Source organism: Aspergillus pseudodeflectus (assembly GCF_044049435.1).
Source record: "Aspergillus pseudodeflectus strain CBS 756.74 chromosome Unknown BJX68scaffold_50, whole genome shotgun sequence".
Classification (NCBI taxonomy): Eukaryota; Fungi; Ascomycota; class Eurotiomycetes; order Eurotiales; family Aspergillaceae; genus Aspergillus; species Aspergillus pseudodeflectus.
The window spans coordinates 3,562-18,201 of record NW_027263826.1 but is presented as its reverse complement, the minus strand read 5'-3'; the positions used below and the strand labels follow the sequence as shown (position 1 = coordinate 18,201).

At 52.6% G+C, this 14,640-nt stretch overlaps 6 protein-coding genes across 6 annotated transcripts; 4 read left to right on the top strand and 2 right to left on the bottom strand.

The window, feature by feature from the left end:
- The first annotated feature begins 755 nt into the window (after window positions 1–755).
- Window positions 756–2,392, top strand: BJX68DRAFT_244533 (uncharacterized protein). Its single transcript, XM_071041325.1, has 7 exons — window positions 756–1,040; window positions 1,094–1,113; window positions 1,176–1,209; window positions 1,264–1,337; window positions 1,405–1,787; window positions 1,867–1,962; window positions 2,024–2,392. The coding sequence occupies exons 1-7, from the start codon at window positions 839–841 to the stop codon at window positions 2,361–2,363; spliced, it is 1,149 nt and encodes a 382-aa protein (XP_070895147.1). The 5' UTR covers window positions 756–838; the 3' UTR covers window positions 2,364–2,392.
- A 1,268-nt stretch (window positions 2,393–3,660) lies between these two features.
- Window positions 3,661–4,707, bottom strand: BJX68DRAFT_270519 (uncharacterized protein; the record flags this gene model as incomplete). The annotated part of the gene is made up of 1 exon (XM_071046682.1): window positions 3,661–4,707. The coding sequence occupies one exon, from the start codon at window positions 4,705–4,707 to the stop codon at window positions 3,661–3,663; it is 1,047 nt and encodes a 348-aa protein (XP_070895146.1).
- A 1,881-nt stretch (window positions 4,708–6,588) lies between these two features.
- On the top strand, window positions 6,589–7,290 carry BJX68DRAFT_270518 (Isochorismatase-like protein; the record flags this gene model as incomplete). The annotated part of the gene is made up of 2 exons (XM_071046681.1): window positions 6,589–6,932; window positions 6,990–7,290. 2 exons carry the CDS (start codon window positions 6,589–6,591, stop codon window positions 7,288–7,290), a joined length of 645 nt encoding a protein of 214 aa, XP_070895145.1.
- A 1,496-nt stretch (window positions 7,291–8,786) lies between these two features.
- Window positions 8,787–9,863, top strand: BJX68DRAFT_270517 (uncharacterized protein; the record flags this gene model as incomplete). Its single annotated transcript, XM_071046680.1, has 1 exon — window positions 8,787–9,863. One exon carries the CDS (start codon window positions 8,787–8,789, stop codon window positions 9,861–9,863), a length of 1,077 nt encoding a protein of 358 aa, XP_070895144.1.
- A 528-nt stretch (window positions 9,864–10,391) lies between these two features.
- Window positions 10,392–12,428, top strand: BJX68DRAFT_270516 (transcription factor domain-containing protein; the record flags this gene model as incomplete). The annotated part of the gene is made up of 5 exons (XM_071046679.1): window positions 10,392–10,830; window positions 10,876–11,171; window positions 11,216–11,650; window positions 11,707–11,942; window positions 11,987–12,428. The coding sequence occupies 5 exons, from the start codon at window positions 10,392–10,394 to the stop codon at window positions 12,426–12,428; spliced, it is 1,848 nt and encodes a 615-aa protein (XP_070895143.1).
- A 148-nt stretch (window positions 12,429–12,576) lies between these two features.
- On the bottom strand, window positions 12,577–14,354 carry erg4A (c-24(28) sterol reductase; the record flags this gene model as incomplete). The annotated part of the gene is made up of 4 exons (XM_071046678.1): window positions 12,577–12,588; window positions 12,658–12,875; window positions 12,983–13,323; window positions 13,420–14,354. The coding sequence occupies 4 exons, from the start codon at window positions 14,352–14,354 to the stop codon at window positions 12,577–12,579; spliced, it is 1,506 nt and encodes a 501-aa protein (XP_070895142.1).
- Between the last annotated feature and the right edge of the window lie 286 nt (window positions 14,355–14,640).

The following is a 14,640-nucleotide window of genomic DNA, read 5'->3' as shown; positions in this document are numbered from 1 at the left end:
GGCTACCTGGAATAAGACCACCTAGATGTCCGCGAGAAGCTTCCCCTGCAGGTGCAGACAAACGGACTGCTAACACAGAGGTGGAACCAGCAGAGGCATCTGCAAAGCGCCAAACGAGCTGGGCCCATGCTAGACTACGAATGCTTTTCGCTCCGTCGACCGTACAAAGCGAGCGATATCAATATTCGTCGCGACCATCTCTTCTGGCCGCCATCCTCCGAGCCAGACTCCAGGAGGCTGATTGAGCCTTTTTTGGCAACTGATCCATCTGTTACGGGATGAACATTTGTCTTCATCAATACAGTGTGCAGCTCAGGTTTGACGTTTGCTTGTCTCGACTTGCGTCCCCGTCTCTTTGGAAAATGATACGAACAAGGAACAAGCTAGTAGGGGAAAGTGGACATTGGATGCTGACTGGGCGTATCCGCAGATTTGTGCCGCTATGTTTCATAAAGAAAGTAATGAGAAGTATCAGCTATGTAACTGGCAAAAGGTTCGGCGGGAAATTCATTTCACTCGTCTCTCTGGAGGTGGATTCAAACTTGGAAGGTGAAAATCATGATGATAGGGTATAGGTTATCGCGACCATCTATATAAAATATTTTATGTTATCGATGGAAACAATATTCATTTCAAAGCAAGTTGATTTTTGTTTCTATCCTGGACTATTAACGGACCCGGGTTTAACCGAAATGTCGTGACGCCATAATCGAAAGTTAAAATCAACCACCAAAAAAAAAGGTTCAAAGCGGGAAGACAAAACAGCGGCTACTTGTGTTACACAACTGCAGAGGCTGTGGAAGATGCGTGATCCCCCGTCTGCTGTTAGCAACCTATCATGAAGGTGATTAGACTGACAGCGGATGATCCTGTAAGTCCGCCCCCAATCGGGGTCACACCGGATTTCAATGCGTCAAACGGACATTTGCAAACTGCAAGCACAGCCATAGCTGCTGTTGGCATTGCAATCAGTACTATATGCCTTTTGATACGAATCTATACGAAAGCGCGCCTGCTTCGGAAGTTCTGGTTTGATGATGGTCAGTTGCTGGATTTATCTTATTTTGCGGGACTACTAACGTGGAATTGCCAGTGTCCATGATCCTCGCCTGGGTGTGTTTGGCGTCCTTTGACAAATGGCCCCTTGATTCAGCTAACTTGTATGACACTGGTAGGTTTTATCGGTATCATCTCAAGCTATCCTCCTATGTGAGCTCCCTATTACGCTCGCCTCCACAAGACTAACGAGGAGAATGTCTGAAGATGGTCATTCCCGTTCCTGCTATGGAATCCATATCTGGAACTTCACCATTTCTCGCTTGGCTCTTTATCAAAGGGTTTGTTTTCCACATACTGTGATCCCGCAGTGCAACATTTACGGACGCCTAGCTAACGTTGCGTTAGACCGTGCTGGCTGCCTCTGTTCTCTACATCCCTGCGCTTGCGCTAGCTAAACTGGCCATTCTCATGCTCTACTACATCCTGCTGAGAACAATAACCGATATATGGAAGTACATTATCCACACGGTCGCATTCCTGATTTCGGGATACAGTATAGCTTTCGTCCTGGCGATAATTTTTGCCTGTTCTCCCGTGGCAAAGAGCTGGGATCCCACAATAACAAATGGATCCTGTATTGATGTGAAGGCCATTTATCTGGGATCAGTCGTCACCAACACAGCCAGTGATGTGATTCTTATCCTCATTGCCGTACCCATTGTGTGCAAGTTGCGATTACCGCTCCTACAGCGACTTGGTGTGATCGCCTTATTTGGGGTCGGATGTCTGTTAGTACTCCTCACGACTCATATGCCTATCAACCCATCCATCACCATATATGCTGATATCCTACTGAAAATGTACTAGCACAATAATTACCAGTATCGTTAGGCTCGCCACGTTTGGGCCTTTTCTTGCCTCCAAAGACCAAACATATCAGGTTGCACTTCCTATAATGCTAATGTAAGCTATACCAGTCTGAACTGTTGAGTGGTGGTGGAACGCTTGCTCACATCTCTACTAGCTTTATTGAAGGGAATTTCATTATTCTCTGTGGTTCCCTACCTTACCTACGTACTTTCCTCCGTCATTGTGCTCCGAGATGGATGGGGGAAAGCAACCAATCTCGAGGACACGGTTCAGACGAATCTTCCAAGAGGAGGGACAAAGGGCAGAACCCTGGGTTTCCGCGGCTGCAAGATGACATCGAGCGAGCTATAGCCATTGATGTACAACCAACGGCTGGCCCTTTACGGGAGAGTGTAATGGAAAGCCAGGGTGAACAGGGAGTTGAACTGACCAGCACTCGCATCCTGCACATGTCCAGTGCGCGTGGGCACGTTGTAGAGATTGACGCCAGCTAAGGGGAATGCGGTCTAGAGATGAATATACTGTACATAGCAATATCGGGAATTATTACTTTCAAGGCTAACTACGAAGGTCAGAACTTCACCTTTGGCCATCACAGGAAGCAACACATGCCGATGGGGACACAAGGCAAGATGAGAGAAAAGCGTTTGTTTGCAACGTAAGGTCTCCCAGAAACTAGCTACTGCCTCGTTCCCACATGCATTTTTTTTTCTCTCCAGGACCCTGCCGCCTGCTCAATGATGTCTGGCAAGACCAACGATGGCAGTCATATTGAATGACCTAAGCGTCAATTGGAGCCTTGGTGCAACTTCTGACGGCGGAAACGCGATCCGGAAAGCGGTCGCTGATTCGAACCCCTCATTAATTTAGAATTCTAAGCTTGGAATTGGGACACTCACGTTCATGGCGGTATGGCATCTCCTCTAACCCCCGGTACTACGAGAGTTCGGCAACGCGCTGGCGACTATGCAAAGCCTCCTCCACTACGTATAATCCCTTGTCATAACCGTGCAGTGCGACTGTCATAATCACACTAGTCTCACTCGCTCCCTTGTACCACTTGTTATCCAACCATGATTCACCTGGGCAAGCTGTCCTTCTAATATGTTTTGATTATTACATGCTGTCACTACCAGCGGTATCCCCGAGGAGAACATGGCCCTTTTAGTGGCCCACGGCGCGGAGCTGGAAAGCCGGGACAAACAGGGCAAGACTCCTGATTTGACGACGCAGTCGCGTTCCTGCTTGACGCGGGCGCGGATCCGAACAAGCGGGGCATCTCGGGCAAACTACCAATTGATTATGCGAGGTTGGAGGAGCACCAGAACACCAGAACACGGGGGAGCTTCCAAAAGGGGCAGCAAATGCGAAGTCGCTAGTGGCGGCAAGCGGATGCCAGGATCTGATGATATACGGATGGTAGAGTAGGGGTGTACATGTTGCGTGCCTCTGTAAATAGCCAAGGTTTGATAACAGGCATGAACGCAACTAGTTTGTCGAGTACATATAGTTGGCAGTCGCTTCGCACCCTCTATTATGGCGGGGGCACTCTGTCTATACCCGCTTTGCAAAGTAGAAGCACTTCCACCGCTAACCAAGAGGGTTCAGGAGGATTGTATGGGGCCTAAGGTTTGGCTGGTGGCTAGAGAAGCGCTTCGTCGGCCAAATTTGCTATACACAGCAATATTTCCGGCAGGCAATATAACAGAGCAAGTAGATCTAGCGTCTCCGAGCCACACAAATGAAGAATCCCTTTCCATTAGACTGCTGCTCGTTCTTTTCTTTTTTTTTTTACCCAAGCCACTTAAACCAAGCGGGCTGGTACGTCCCCACGGGATCATACAACAGGGTGTAGAACAAAACCGGCTGAACAACCACACAGAGCAGCTGCATAAAAACAAGGACCTGTCCGCGGCGGTTATGGAAGAAAAACACAACGATCTCGGCCTGGACAAGGCAGATGAATACAAAAGGGACAACGTAGTACCATTCGATCGTCTCCCTGTCAAATGGCGGGGCGATGAAGATAGCAATTGCGGCCCCCATCAGGCGCGCTGTGCTCGCGCGTATATCCAGCCGGAAGAAACTGCCGATCCACAGTGGAAGGCTGTAGGAAAGGAGGTTTGAGACGAGGCCTAGCCAGCCTGTAAAGCCAATGGGTGTGCCCTGGATGAGCTGGATCACCGTGCGGGCGGGGAGGCTGAAGACGCTGGCGTGGATGAGGATTGCGGCGGCGGCCCAGAATGTGCGGAGTACTATTACGGTTTGGTGAGGTTGAGAGGGGGTTTCGATTAAGGGGGCGGCAGCGTCGTCGTCGTCATCTTCCAACCTGGCAGATAGGACCAGGATTTCGAAAACGAGCCATGATGCGAGGAACATGGCGCCGAGCGCCTGCGACCAGGGGATCCCCCTGCTCGCGAAGAGCTTGATGAGTGCGGGGAGCACGGTGAGCAGGAAGCCCGCCCAGCGGAGGTGCGCCCCTTGCTTGATGCGCCTCGCCGCTTTGATATCCGGTTCGTCGTCGTCGTCGATAATACGATACATGAGCGCGCGCGTGGCTGCGAGGCGGAAGTCTGCGAGTCTCCGCTTCGACCAGCAGGCGGAAATATACTCCGCGAGCCAGTGCACGAGGATGTTAACTGCGTCGAAGCCGCAGAGGAACGGGGAGCTGCGGAAGATGGCTGAATGCGGGTATGGGAGGCCCAGCATCCTGCCGGTGGGTTGCGCGACCGAGTTCATTGCCAAGCATACCATCAGGAAGTATGTCATCGGCCACTGGATTTGCTGTGGATCATCTGCGTCAGGCCTGGGGGGAGGTGTTATATGAGAGGGTGCCATGGTGGTTGCAGTGGCGCAGCAGGCCCTGATACTGGGTGAGCGGTAAGCAGTGAAGCTGATTCTCGGTGGTCTGGGCCTGTTATTTATGCTGGAGCTGCAGATTCAGCCGACTCAGCCGCACCTTATCTCGCATCATCGTCTACACGCCTTATTGGTCAAAGTGCGCAGGTGAGGCAGCAAGACATCTGCAGGCGGACTCGTGCCACGTCGGTCAGCGAAATGCCCTATTGAGACCAACTGATGTCACGGCTCTTCCAGTTATATTACCATCAGGCGCAGCTCTCCAGGGACCGAGCTATCATGGCTGTACTTTGCTCATCTTCTATCTTCTTCTTGTCGGAGTTGTAAAGGAAGATAAAAAACGCAAACGTACTGTAGCGCAGATATGCTGCCCGAGTTATGCAACTTGCATAGTCTACCAAGTGCACAGACTGGACTTGATTCGTGTAGGAAACAAGCGCGCTTATTGCAGGAAAAGACACGCCAACACCGAGCGTTCTAGTTTTATGGTAGCTTAGTAGGTGGCTAAGCCCTCGGTATCAAAATAGAGTGTGGTATACATCGATATAAGCTTTCCTCAATGAGACGTCTGACACTACTATCCATAATTCCATCCAATGGGATTGTGACCGTTTAAACACTCCGTCTGGCCTTTGAGCATAAATTAGAATTATTTGATTGAGTCGCTATTATAACAGCGATATATAGGAGATGCAGGCTACTTGTCTTTTTCTATTAATAACAAGTCTCTTTTAATCCTCTAAATAACTAACCTTATGAAGCACGTCAGTGCTGCTTCGGAGGGTCTACGTCTCAGTGGGCGCCTCGGGCATCCAACAGGCGGCCATGTGGCCACCAAGCAATTACTAGATAGTCTTAACCAATTCTAGCTAATAAGGGTAGTAACCTCTAAAGGGTTATAGTAGCACAACGTGAGACGGCTCCGGGTCTATGGTAGTCTGAGAAGCCTCGTCCAGGCCTGTCGGTTTCAGATATATATAGCCGCATGGCGATGAACCAGCTATTTCGTCCAGTTGGATGTTGATTTGAGCTTATAGAAGAGATTAATGATTGGCCAACCCTTCAATCAGGGTGTGATCATCCGGTGGGGCGAGTTGGGACTCAGACTGTAAGCTTTGTAAATCACGATGTGATGGGGCGGGATACCCCCGCATTAGGTCCAAGGTAGGTACCGCAGGCGAAGAAGAAGATGAAAAGTGTGCAACATGGATCACCAAGGTCTCTTCTATGCTTTATAGCTCCTTCTAGACGTAGCAAGGGACTTGAGTGAAGGAGCTCACGTCGTGCAATACGTTGTTGCTGCCCAGAGGCTGTCCCAGCGCATAGCCAGGTTCCTCGAGCGGACCGCGGGGCAAGTGTAGCTTTGCGTCTCTCTGTAACTATATCGTGGCACTGACATAGAATTTAGTAAGCTCTTTTACGAGGGGAAGATCCCTTATGACTGGCTGCCTCTATCACATAAGACCTGATTGTGTCTTACAAAGCGCTTGGCGGGTTAGTCACCCTCGACAGAGCACAAGGCGTCCTCTAAAGCTCATTAGTGCCTCCCCGGAAAAGCCCCGCAACAGGTATTTTTGGCAAGTCCAAGACCCACAGTGAATTCTTCCACCTCTGGTACGGTGATTCCTAGAAGTAGCGTCAATTAGCACATCCAACGTTTAGACTTGATCAATCCTCCAATAATCATGACAAACCAGGGCTAACGCACCATGCGCATACTTGCAGACCACAGCTTCAAGATAGACACAGGGCAGAAAGTCAATAAATACTACTAAGCTACCACTCCAACTTCAAGAACATCAGTCTTCTCCTCACAACACAACAAACCAACACACACTCACAATCACACTCACACTCACAATGTCTGCTCCTGCCCCTCCTGCCTACAAGCGCCTCGACCGCGACAACTGCGTGTTCGCCTTCATCGACCACCAGGCCGGTCTCATCCAGCTCGTCCGCGACTTTGAGCCCACAGAGTTCCGCACCAATGTCCTCGGTCTTGCCCAAACCGCCAAGTACTTTGGCGCCCCTTCCATCCTCACCACCTCCTTCGACTCTGGCCCCAACGGTCCCATCGTCAAGGAGATCCTCGACGCCCTCCCCGATGCCCCTCTGATCCGCCGCCCCGGCCAGATCAACGCTATGGATAACGAGGACTTTGCCAATGCTATCAAGGCTACCGGCAAGAAGCAGGTTATTATCAGGTAGGCCACCACTTATTTACAAAGCAGATCGCGAAAAGATACTAATAAAATGTATAGCGGTGTTTTGACCGAAATCTGCGTCGCCTTCCCCGCCCTCAGCCTGATCGAGCAGGGCTACGACGTCTTCGTCGTGACCGACGCCTCTGGAACCTTCAAGGAGCACACCCGCGACGCCGCCCACCGCCGCATGGTTCAGGCCGGTGCCCAGCTGATGAACTGGGCTGCTGTTGCCGCTGAGCTGCACGTCGACTGGCGCCGCGACATCGAGGGCTTTGGCAAAATCTGGTTCGACCATGTCCCTGGGTACTGGTGCCTCATGCAGAGTCACTTGAACTCGCAGGGCAACAAGCCTGAATAGATGGATTCTTTTTGAGGGTTTTTGTGTGGCGTTGATAATATGCATGTAACGGCAATAGAATTAAAAATATTTCTTCTTTTTACTTTAATCATCTGTTTCTTCAGTAGGACTTTCATTCGCGATCTGGCGGGAGACTCCGCCTTTTATTTCAATTCGTAACTCGATGATGCGCTTGATCCTTTGCCAGCGAGCGACTTATCTCGCCGCATCGTCTTGGCACCACGAACAAATCTCCGATCTACAAATCATGTCACCGAAAGGACAAATAGGCTTGCCAGGCCAGACCGAGTCACATCCAGGATCCGAGGCGCGCGAGCTGTGGTCCCTGACTCGCTGTGCCTGGCGCGTAAAAGGCCGATGAACAAAAAGTGTTTAAAACCCCCGCGCCCCTGAATTTGAGGCCCTTGAACCATTTTCTTCCCCACCCAAGCGATCAACTGTTTCCGAGATGTGGCTGTCTCTGATCGCCCTGGGTTTCGTGCCACTGGGTATGTATCGTCATTGTCTTGCTCCTTTTGCGAAAGAGTGTTGAATCCTTCGAACAGGCGTCGCGGCCCAAGAATGTGAATCTCCCAGATGAATCCGCGACAGAAGGTGAAGACCCAAGAATGTGGATCTCCCAGATGAATCCGCGACAGAAGGTGAAGATGACACCGGGGACGAGGAAGGCACCGGGGACGATAATGGGTCAGCTTCTTTGCCTTTGAGAGGTGTTGGGGCAATGCTCGTGGCTACTTTCGTGGTTGTTGGTTTGATTGGAGTCTAATCCGGTGTGACGATACCAGACAGAGTATAGACCTTTGCATATTACCAAACAGTCATGTCGCGGTTTGTCAGTTCTCTACTTTCACCTCTTCACTGACGCACCAGTGCCCGACTTTCACGGCAAGACAGCGCTCATACTTGGAGGCAATAGAGGCCTCGGATATAAGCCTTGACTGATTGCGACTCCGGGTATACTGGCCGTCTGGTCCGTCCAGAAAAGACGAGAGGCCGCCGATGCCCTTGAACTGGCAGCGGGTGGAGGACGAGAGTGCTTCAAGATGTGAAGCCGGTTAATGCAAGCCAGGGCTCGATTGGGGTCTCTATTAGACGGATGCCAGCGGTAGTTGAGATCGATGGCAGCGTCCCGAAAGCAGGGATATACACTCTGGAATTGCTATACAAGTGCCTCGATAGTACATGTTATCAACCTGGTTTTACTTGCCGCTCCTCATGCCCTCATGTCGAGACGCCAGGTAACTCGGGCTGAGCTTTGTAGCCTCATAAAGTTAGTACCGCCTTAGCCGCTCCTCTACAGACTAGACTAGATACCGATTTTGCCTTGATTGGTGAGATTCTGACTCCAGGATCATCTCCGATCCTGCATGACTCAAAGAAACAAGGCTAAGCTGTAGTCTCGCGTCTCAGTAGGTCCGAGCCCATCCCCCATAAATAGCCGCCCGCATCCCACGAACCGGTTGGTGTACCTCCGCTATACAAGATAAAAATAAAAAATGGCAGCCAATAAAGTTCTCGGCATCGCGGAGCTCCTCGAGCTAATTCTACTAAATCTCCCCATGCACGATCTCCTCCTTGTACAGCGCGTCTGTCGGCAATGGAGAGCATGCATCCGGTCCAGCAGCAGACTAAAAGAGAAACTCTTCCTCCAGACCCCCGAACCATGTCCACGACCAGACACAGATCCCAAGGTTGAAATGAACCCTCTCCTCCAGGAAACATTCCCCGCATTCTTCACCCACCTCGAGACCCTCGACCGGGGCATTTTCAACGACACAAAAGCAGATAGCAGCACGCTCTCAGACGAGCGCCTCAGCCTACTCCGGGTCGCTTCCTGTAACCCCAGTCTAAAGGCACAGGGGTGGTACCAGGACGCCTCCCGTCGCGAGGCCGTCTTGCGCCGCGAAGCCTCCTGGCGCCGGATGTTCCCCTCGCACCCGCCGCCGCGCCTGGGCGTTTTCCACGCGCACCAGGTCGGATGTGGCTGCGGCGCCCCCAGACTGCGCGCGGGTCGCCCCGGGGAGAGGCATCGGCGGTTCAACCGCAGTCCGGGTGCGCGCATGTGGTTGATCTGGGACGCGGTGATGTTCTTCCGGGATGATTTCCCCTCGGGGGTTTTCTCTGTCTCGTGGTGGCGGAGGAGGGCGCCGGTCGGGGATGCGGGGTTTCAGGGGGAGAATGATCCCGAATCCGCGGAGATGAAGACCTGGATACTCGAGCTGGTGGTGGATACGCGGCCCACGTGGGATTGTTATTCGGCTTGTAGGGGGTACAAGCGGACCGGGTTTGGGATCGCCGAGTACGAGGATCTCATCGCGTATGACGACTATGGCGACCATGAGGATGTAATGGCCAAAATCACCAAGCATGAAGCGCCGCCTGTCAGTGTGATGAAGAAGTTTGTGCGCGAGGCAAAGGCCAAAATGGATGCGGCCAAGAATCGGGATTGGCTGGCGGACACAGGCGAGGACTCGGAGGATCCGGACAAATGCAGTACGGAGGATCTCCACTCCTTGGTCGAGCATTATCATGGGACTCTGAAGCAAAAGTCACTGCCGCAGAGGCCAGGATGAAATGGATCGGCGCTTTTTAGTTTCGCGTGAGCCTACAGTGGATACATGTGTTAGTGGTGGTGCTCCCTATACTGTACGGTTGCATAAGAAATGCACAAGCTTGCACAATCGTACATGACTCAGCCAAGTGCGCACTCGATCATCGAGCAAAGATCTCTCCGCGGCCTCCGCGCTCAACGCAACACCCACAACACCCATGCCAATTTAATGACAGGAAGAGCTTCATCTACAAGTACCGCCCGGAACTCGTTCCGCGTGCGCGCAGTATGTTACTGCCGATTCCTGAGCATCCAATCCGTGAGCTGACAGTGCCAGTGTGACAATTGCAGACTCCGCAAGGTACCACCTCGCCCATGTCGATTGACCGACTCTAGCATTGACCGTCAACAGATCAAATGCGATAAACTAGCCCCTTGTTCCAGCTGCAATGCTTTAGGAATTTCCTGCAGCTCTGGAGGGACTACTAGTACACCAGCCACTCCCGGTCCACCACGGTCGCAAAATGACGAATAGTAAGATCGCTTGAGAATGGGCTACGGGAGACTGACCTTGCAAAGTGAGCAGAGGTTCCACGCGATACAGGATCAGCTCAACTCTATTCAGCACACGCTCCTACAGTTCTCCAGAGCGTCGCCTGTTCCGCCGGCTCCTCGTGCTCCCTCACCTGCTGTTCCCGCGATCGCGGTTTCCAGCCCGGCGCCAGCGAGACAAACCATACCTGCGTTCGAAGGACAATCCTCGTTCCACCATGAGACACTTGTCGCAAGAGATGCAGCGCTTTCCGCAGTTGTCGCCGCTCGGAGCGGAGAACTGAAGGACCAGGTTTCCTCTGCGTTGTCGTCGTTGAAGAATAGTCTCGACACTCATCACACACCGGCCGCTTCACCGAGACCAGTCGAAGAGCCAGTCCCTAGAGAGCCATTACTGCCTGCCGATCTTGTCGTTGCGGTGGTGAAAAAGGTGAAAGGTTAGTAGGATTTTTTCCTTCGCTTCGCCAATGCTAATTCTACAGCACACCCACCGTTCTTCCTCGTCAGCCAGTCGTGGAAAAACACCCGTCAATTAGAGTCGCTCTGCCAGTCAATCTACTTTCCACTGGAACCAGTCTCAACAGGCGCATTGACTCTTCTCCACGGTTTGTTATACTTTGTCATCCGGGATTACATGCACGAAGGCGATCCTGATCTCTCTCGGTTCGATCTTGCTTCGAGCAAGGCCTTTTGTGAGCGGAGTTTCTCCACAGGTCTCAACAGCTATCAGATGATGGTGGACCCTTCTCTAGAGAAGGTGCAGGCCTTGCTAATCGGAGTACGTTCTCACCCTGTGAAGCGAAGAAGGTACTGACCGCTCAGGTCCTCAAAGCGCAGGAGGAATTTGATATCCAGCGGTGCTGGACCTACCTATCGCTCGCGTTCAACATGTGTCAGACAATGGGCTTGCATCGCAACGCTACCACACTTGCTGATCCGTCTCGCCTCGCCGACTCCAAACGCCACGCCTTTTGGTCGCTGTACACCATCGACAAGAATATTTCATTGAACATCGGCGTGACATCGCATTTCCAAGACCATGACATCGACACAGAACTCTATACTCCATCGCAAGATCACAAACAACGGTCTTGGGATCTCATCAATCTCATCACTGTCGAGTTCGCCGCTATCCAAGGCAAGGTATACGATCAGCTGTACTCGATAGGCGCTTCAAGAGCACCAGAGGAGGAGAGACTCGGCAGGATCCACGCACTGTCCATGGATCTCATGAGCGTGCGAAACGAGTTGCTAGAAGTACATCGCACCACAACCAAAGTAAACCCTACTTCCTCTCTTGCTAATCGCTCCAGATCGACGTCAGCAAGGGCCTCTACGCAGACTCCTTGCACGGGATGACCGCGTGCGCCGACTTCATTGCGTACTCCGTGCTAACCGTCATATACCGCGCCCAGACCCGCGCGCGCGATGCAATGGCCGTCTCATCACAATGCTACGAAGCCGCCTCGATGGCACTACACAGCCACCTCAAATGCTTCACGTACTTTCGCGACCGGCAAGCACATAAGCAGGCTGAATATGTGAATTCGTAAGATACTCCCACCCCTACAAGTATTAGTGCTAACCTGTCAGGATCCTCCTCTATCCCTCATTTACGCCCTTCGTAATCGTCTTCACCCACGCAATCACAACCGCCAGCGCCTCCGACCTAACCCTCCTCCAAGAAACCGTCCGCTCCCTCGACCTGATCAAAAACGTCTCTCGCGGCTCAATCCACCTGTACACGATCTGCGAAGCGTTCGCCAAAACCGCACAGGTCCTCGTCGACTCGCGACAGACACTAACGGGTCTAGCGCAGCATCACGACGGATCTCTAATCGCCGAAGGCCAAGGCCGGACGAGCATCGCGCTGCCCGATGTGATTTGGCCGGAGGATCTGTTCGACACGCACGTGGATCAGGCGGATATTTCGATGTTTCTGAATGACTTCATCGGGACGAATCGGTCGGTTATGGATATGTTGAATTCGGATTATATGACTGATTATGGGAGTGGGAATGGGAATGGGAATTAATGTACATGTGACTACTTTACTTTTACTTCGTTTTCCAGTGTTTCCACTTGCCCTCCTCTATCTCGATACTCTGCTTCGTCCTCCAGTCCTCCACTCCCACCTTGATACTCGATACCCCACCACCTGTCTCTTACGCTCCGCATGATGTTTAGATAACGTACTAAACACATTCACATTAGCCTCCCTTCCCCAACCCCCATTCAACAACCAAATAGAAAATACAACTCACCGGAATAAACAAATACGGCACGCGCCGCTCATACTCCTTCCACGCCTCGCCATACCGCTCACGACACCGCTGGATATCCCTCCGCGCGCGATGGATAATCATCACGGTAAAGAACACCGAGTAGAACCAGGGAAACGGCGAGTTGAAGCCCGTGATCAGGCCCCAGGAGCAAGCGAAGAACCAGTCGCAGGTGTAGTGCGTTTTGCGGGCGAGGCCGTCTAGATGCGAAATATTGTTAGTATTATCGCGAAAACAAAGCTTAGGGAGAGAGAAGAGGGGAGGATGCAAGGGAAAGGGAAAGGGGAAAGGAGGAATGAGGACATACACCACCCGTCACAAAGAATAACCCCTCCCCCATCCTTGGCATCTACTGTAATCGTCCTGGGATTAACGACCTTGCGCCACGGCAACTGGGGAAACGTCTTGCGGAGCACAGTCCCGCCTTTCTCTTCGGCGCGAAAGATGTTCTTCTGCGAGTTGCACGTGTCCCAGACCCAGTATACGAACAGGTAGGCTGCCGCCCAGGTGCCCAATACGACGGGGTTCCAGCGGTACTCGGAGGGGTCATGCAGGGCAAGATACAGCGTGCAGTGGCAGTAGCTCATGGGGACGCCGGCGAGGTTCCAGAATATCAGCATGAAGCCCCATTTTTCGTAGTACATGTCCCTAGACACAGAATCGTTAGCTGACAATCCACCATGTAGATCCCAAACAATCCCGCCCGAAAACACAGGGAGAAAAGGTGCAGGTGCAGGTACGTACCAGGTCGGAATAATCAAATCCTCCGCCTTGCTACACGCATTCGCATAGAGGAAATGCGCCATGAGGAGGAACCACACTTCGCCCGCGACATAGCCCAGCTCCTCCCACTGCTTGAGCGCAGTCGCCAGCGTGAGCAGGAATAAGATGAACCACGGAATCCGCACCTCGAAGAACATCTTCATGTCGATCCAGCGGAACAGCCGCGGGTTCAGCTCGGCGCCCATGAACAAGTCGTAGATGTGGTTTCCTGTCATGCGGTGTTGCGCGCCGCGGGCTAGGGCGGAGATGTATGCGAGGATGCTGACGATGTACCCCGAAAGAATCGCGACGGACATGATCGGTCCGAATTCCGTGATCAGTGTGTCGAGGCGGAAGAGGCCTGTGAAGTGTAGGGCCAGCGCGCCGATGATGGTCGCGTACCAGCTCCATAGCGCGGAGCAGTAGTAGTCTAGTTGATGGCCATTAAGATGCGGGAGCGGTTTCCCCTTTCTGTAGACGCCCGGGAGGAAGAGGTATGCGGCGCCTTCGAGGGTGAGAAATGTCCAGTAGATGATCCAGGCGCGTTTATGTGGGTAGGCGTGCTCTAGAGCCAGATTGTACAGGTGCGATAGGAACTCGGGGACTGATTGGTCCTTTGAAGGGAGCGGAAGCGAGCCGGAGTAGACGGTTGCGCCGAGGAACATGTAGTACATGAGCAGGGGGAAACCAATCATGAGCGCCGTGACGCCGAGGGGCCCGCCGAATTCGTAGTGCGTTTCTTCGGGTTCAGATACCGGGATGGCGGGCTTGGGAGGGGAGGACACTTTGCCGTTTGCATGGCGGTTTCGAGGCTCGGGGCTGTGAACTACTAGTGAGCTGTGTCCTAGACTCAGGGGAGGGAGTGGAAGTTGATGAAGGGGTCGGAGATACCTTGTGCCCGACACGGCAGAAGACATGATGGCACGAGCGATAGTGATGAGTGTTGACGGACGAATGGCCAAAGGAAGACGAGCGCCATGGAGGACATTTAAACGGGAGGTCCAAGGGTGGTCCACCGTATAGATGCGGGCGCCGTGCCCGCCGCGGACTCCGCGGTCGGCTCGGAGAGCACGGATTTCGCGCGGTTGACCTGGGTTTCATTTTGTCGGCCGGAGCCCCTGGCTCCGGACCCTGCGCAAGCATTCCTCACACCATTCCATTGAACATTCCTCTCAGGACTCACGCGATACAGCGATTGGAGCA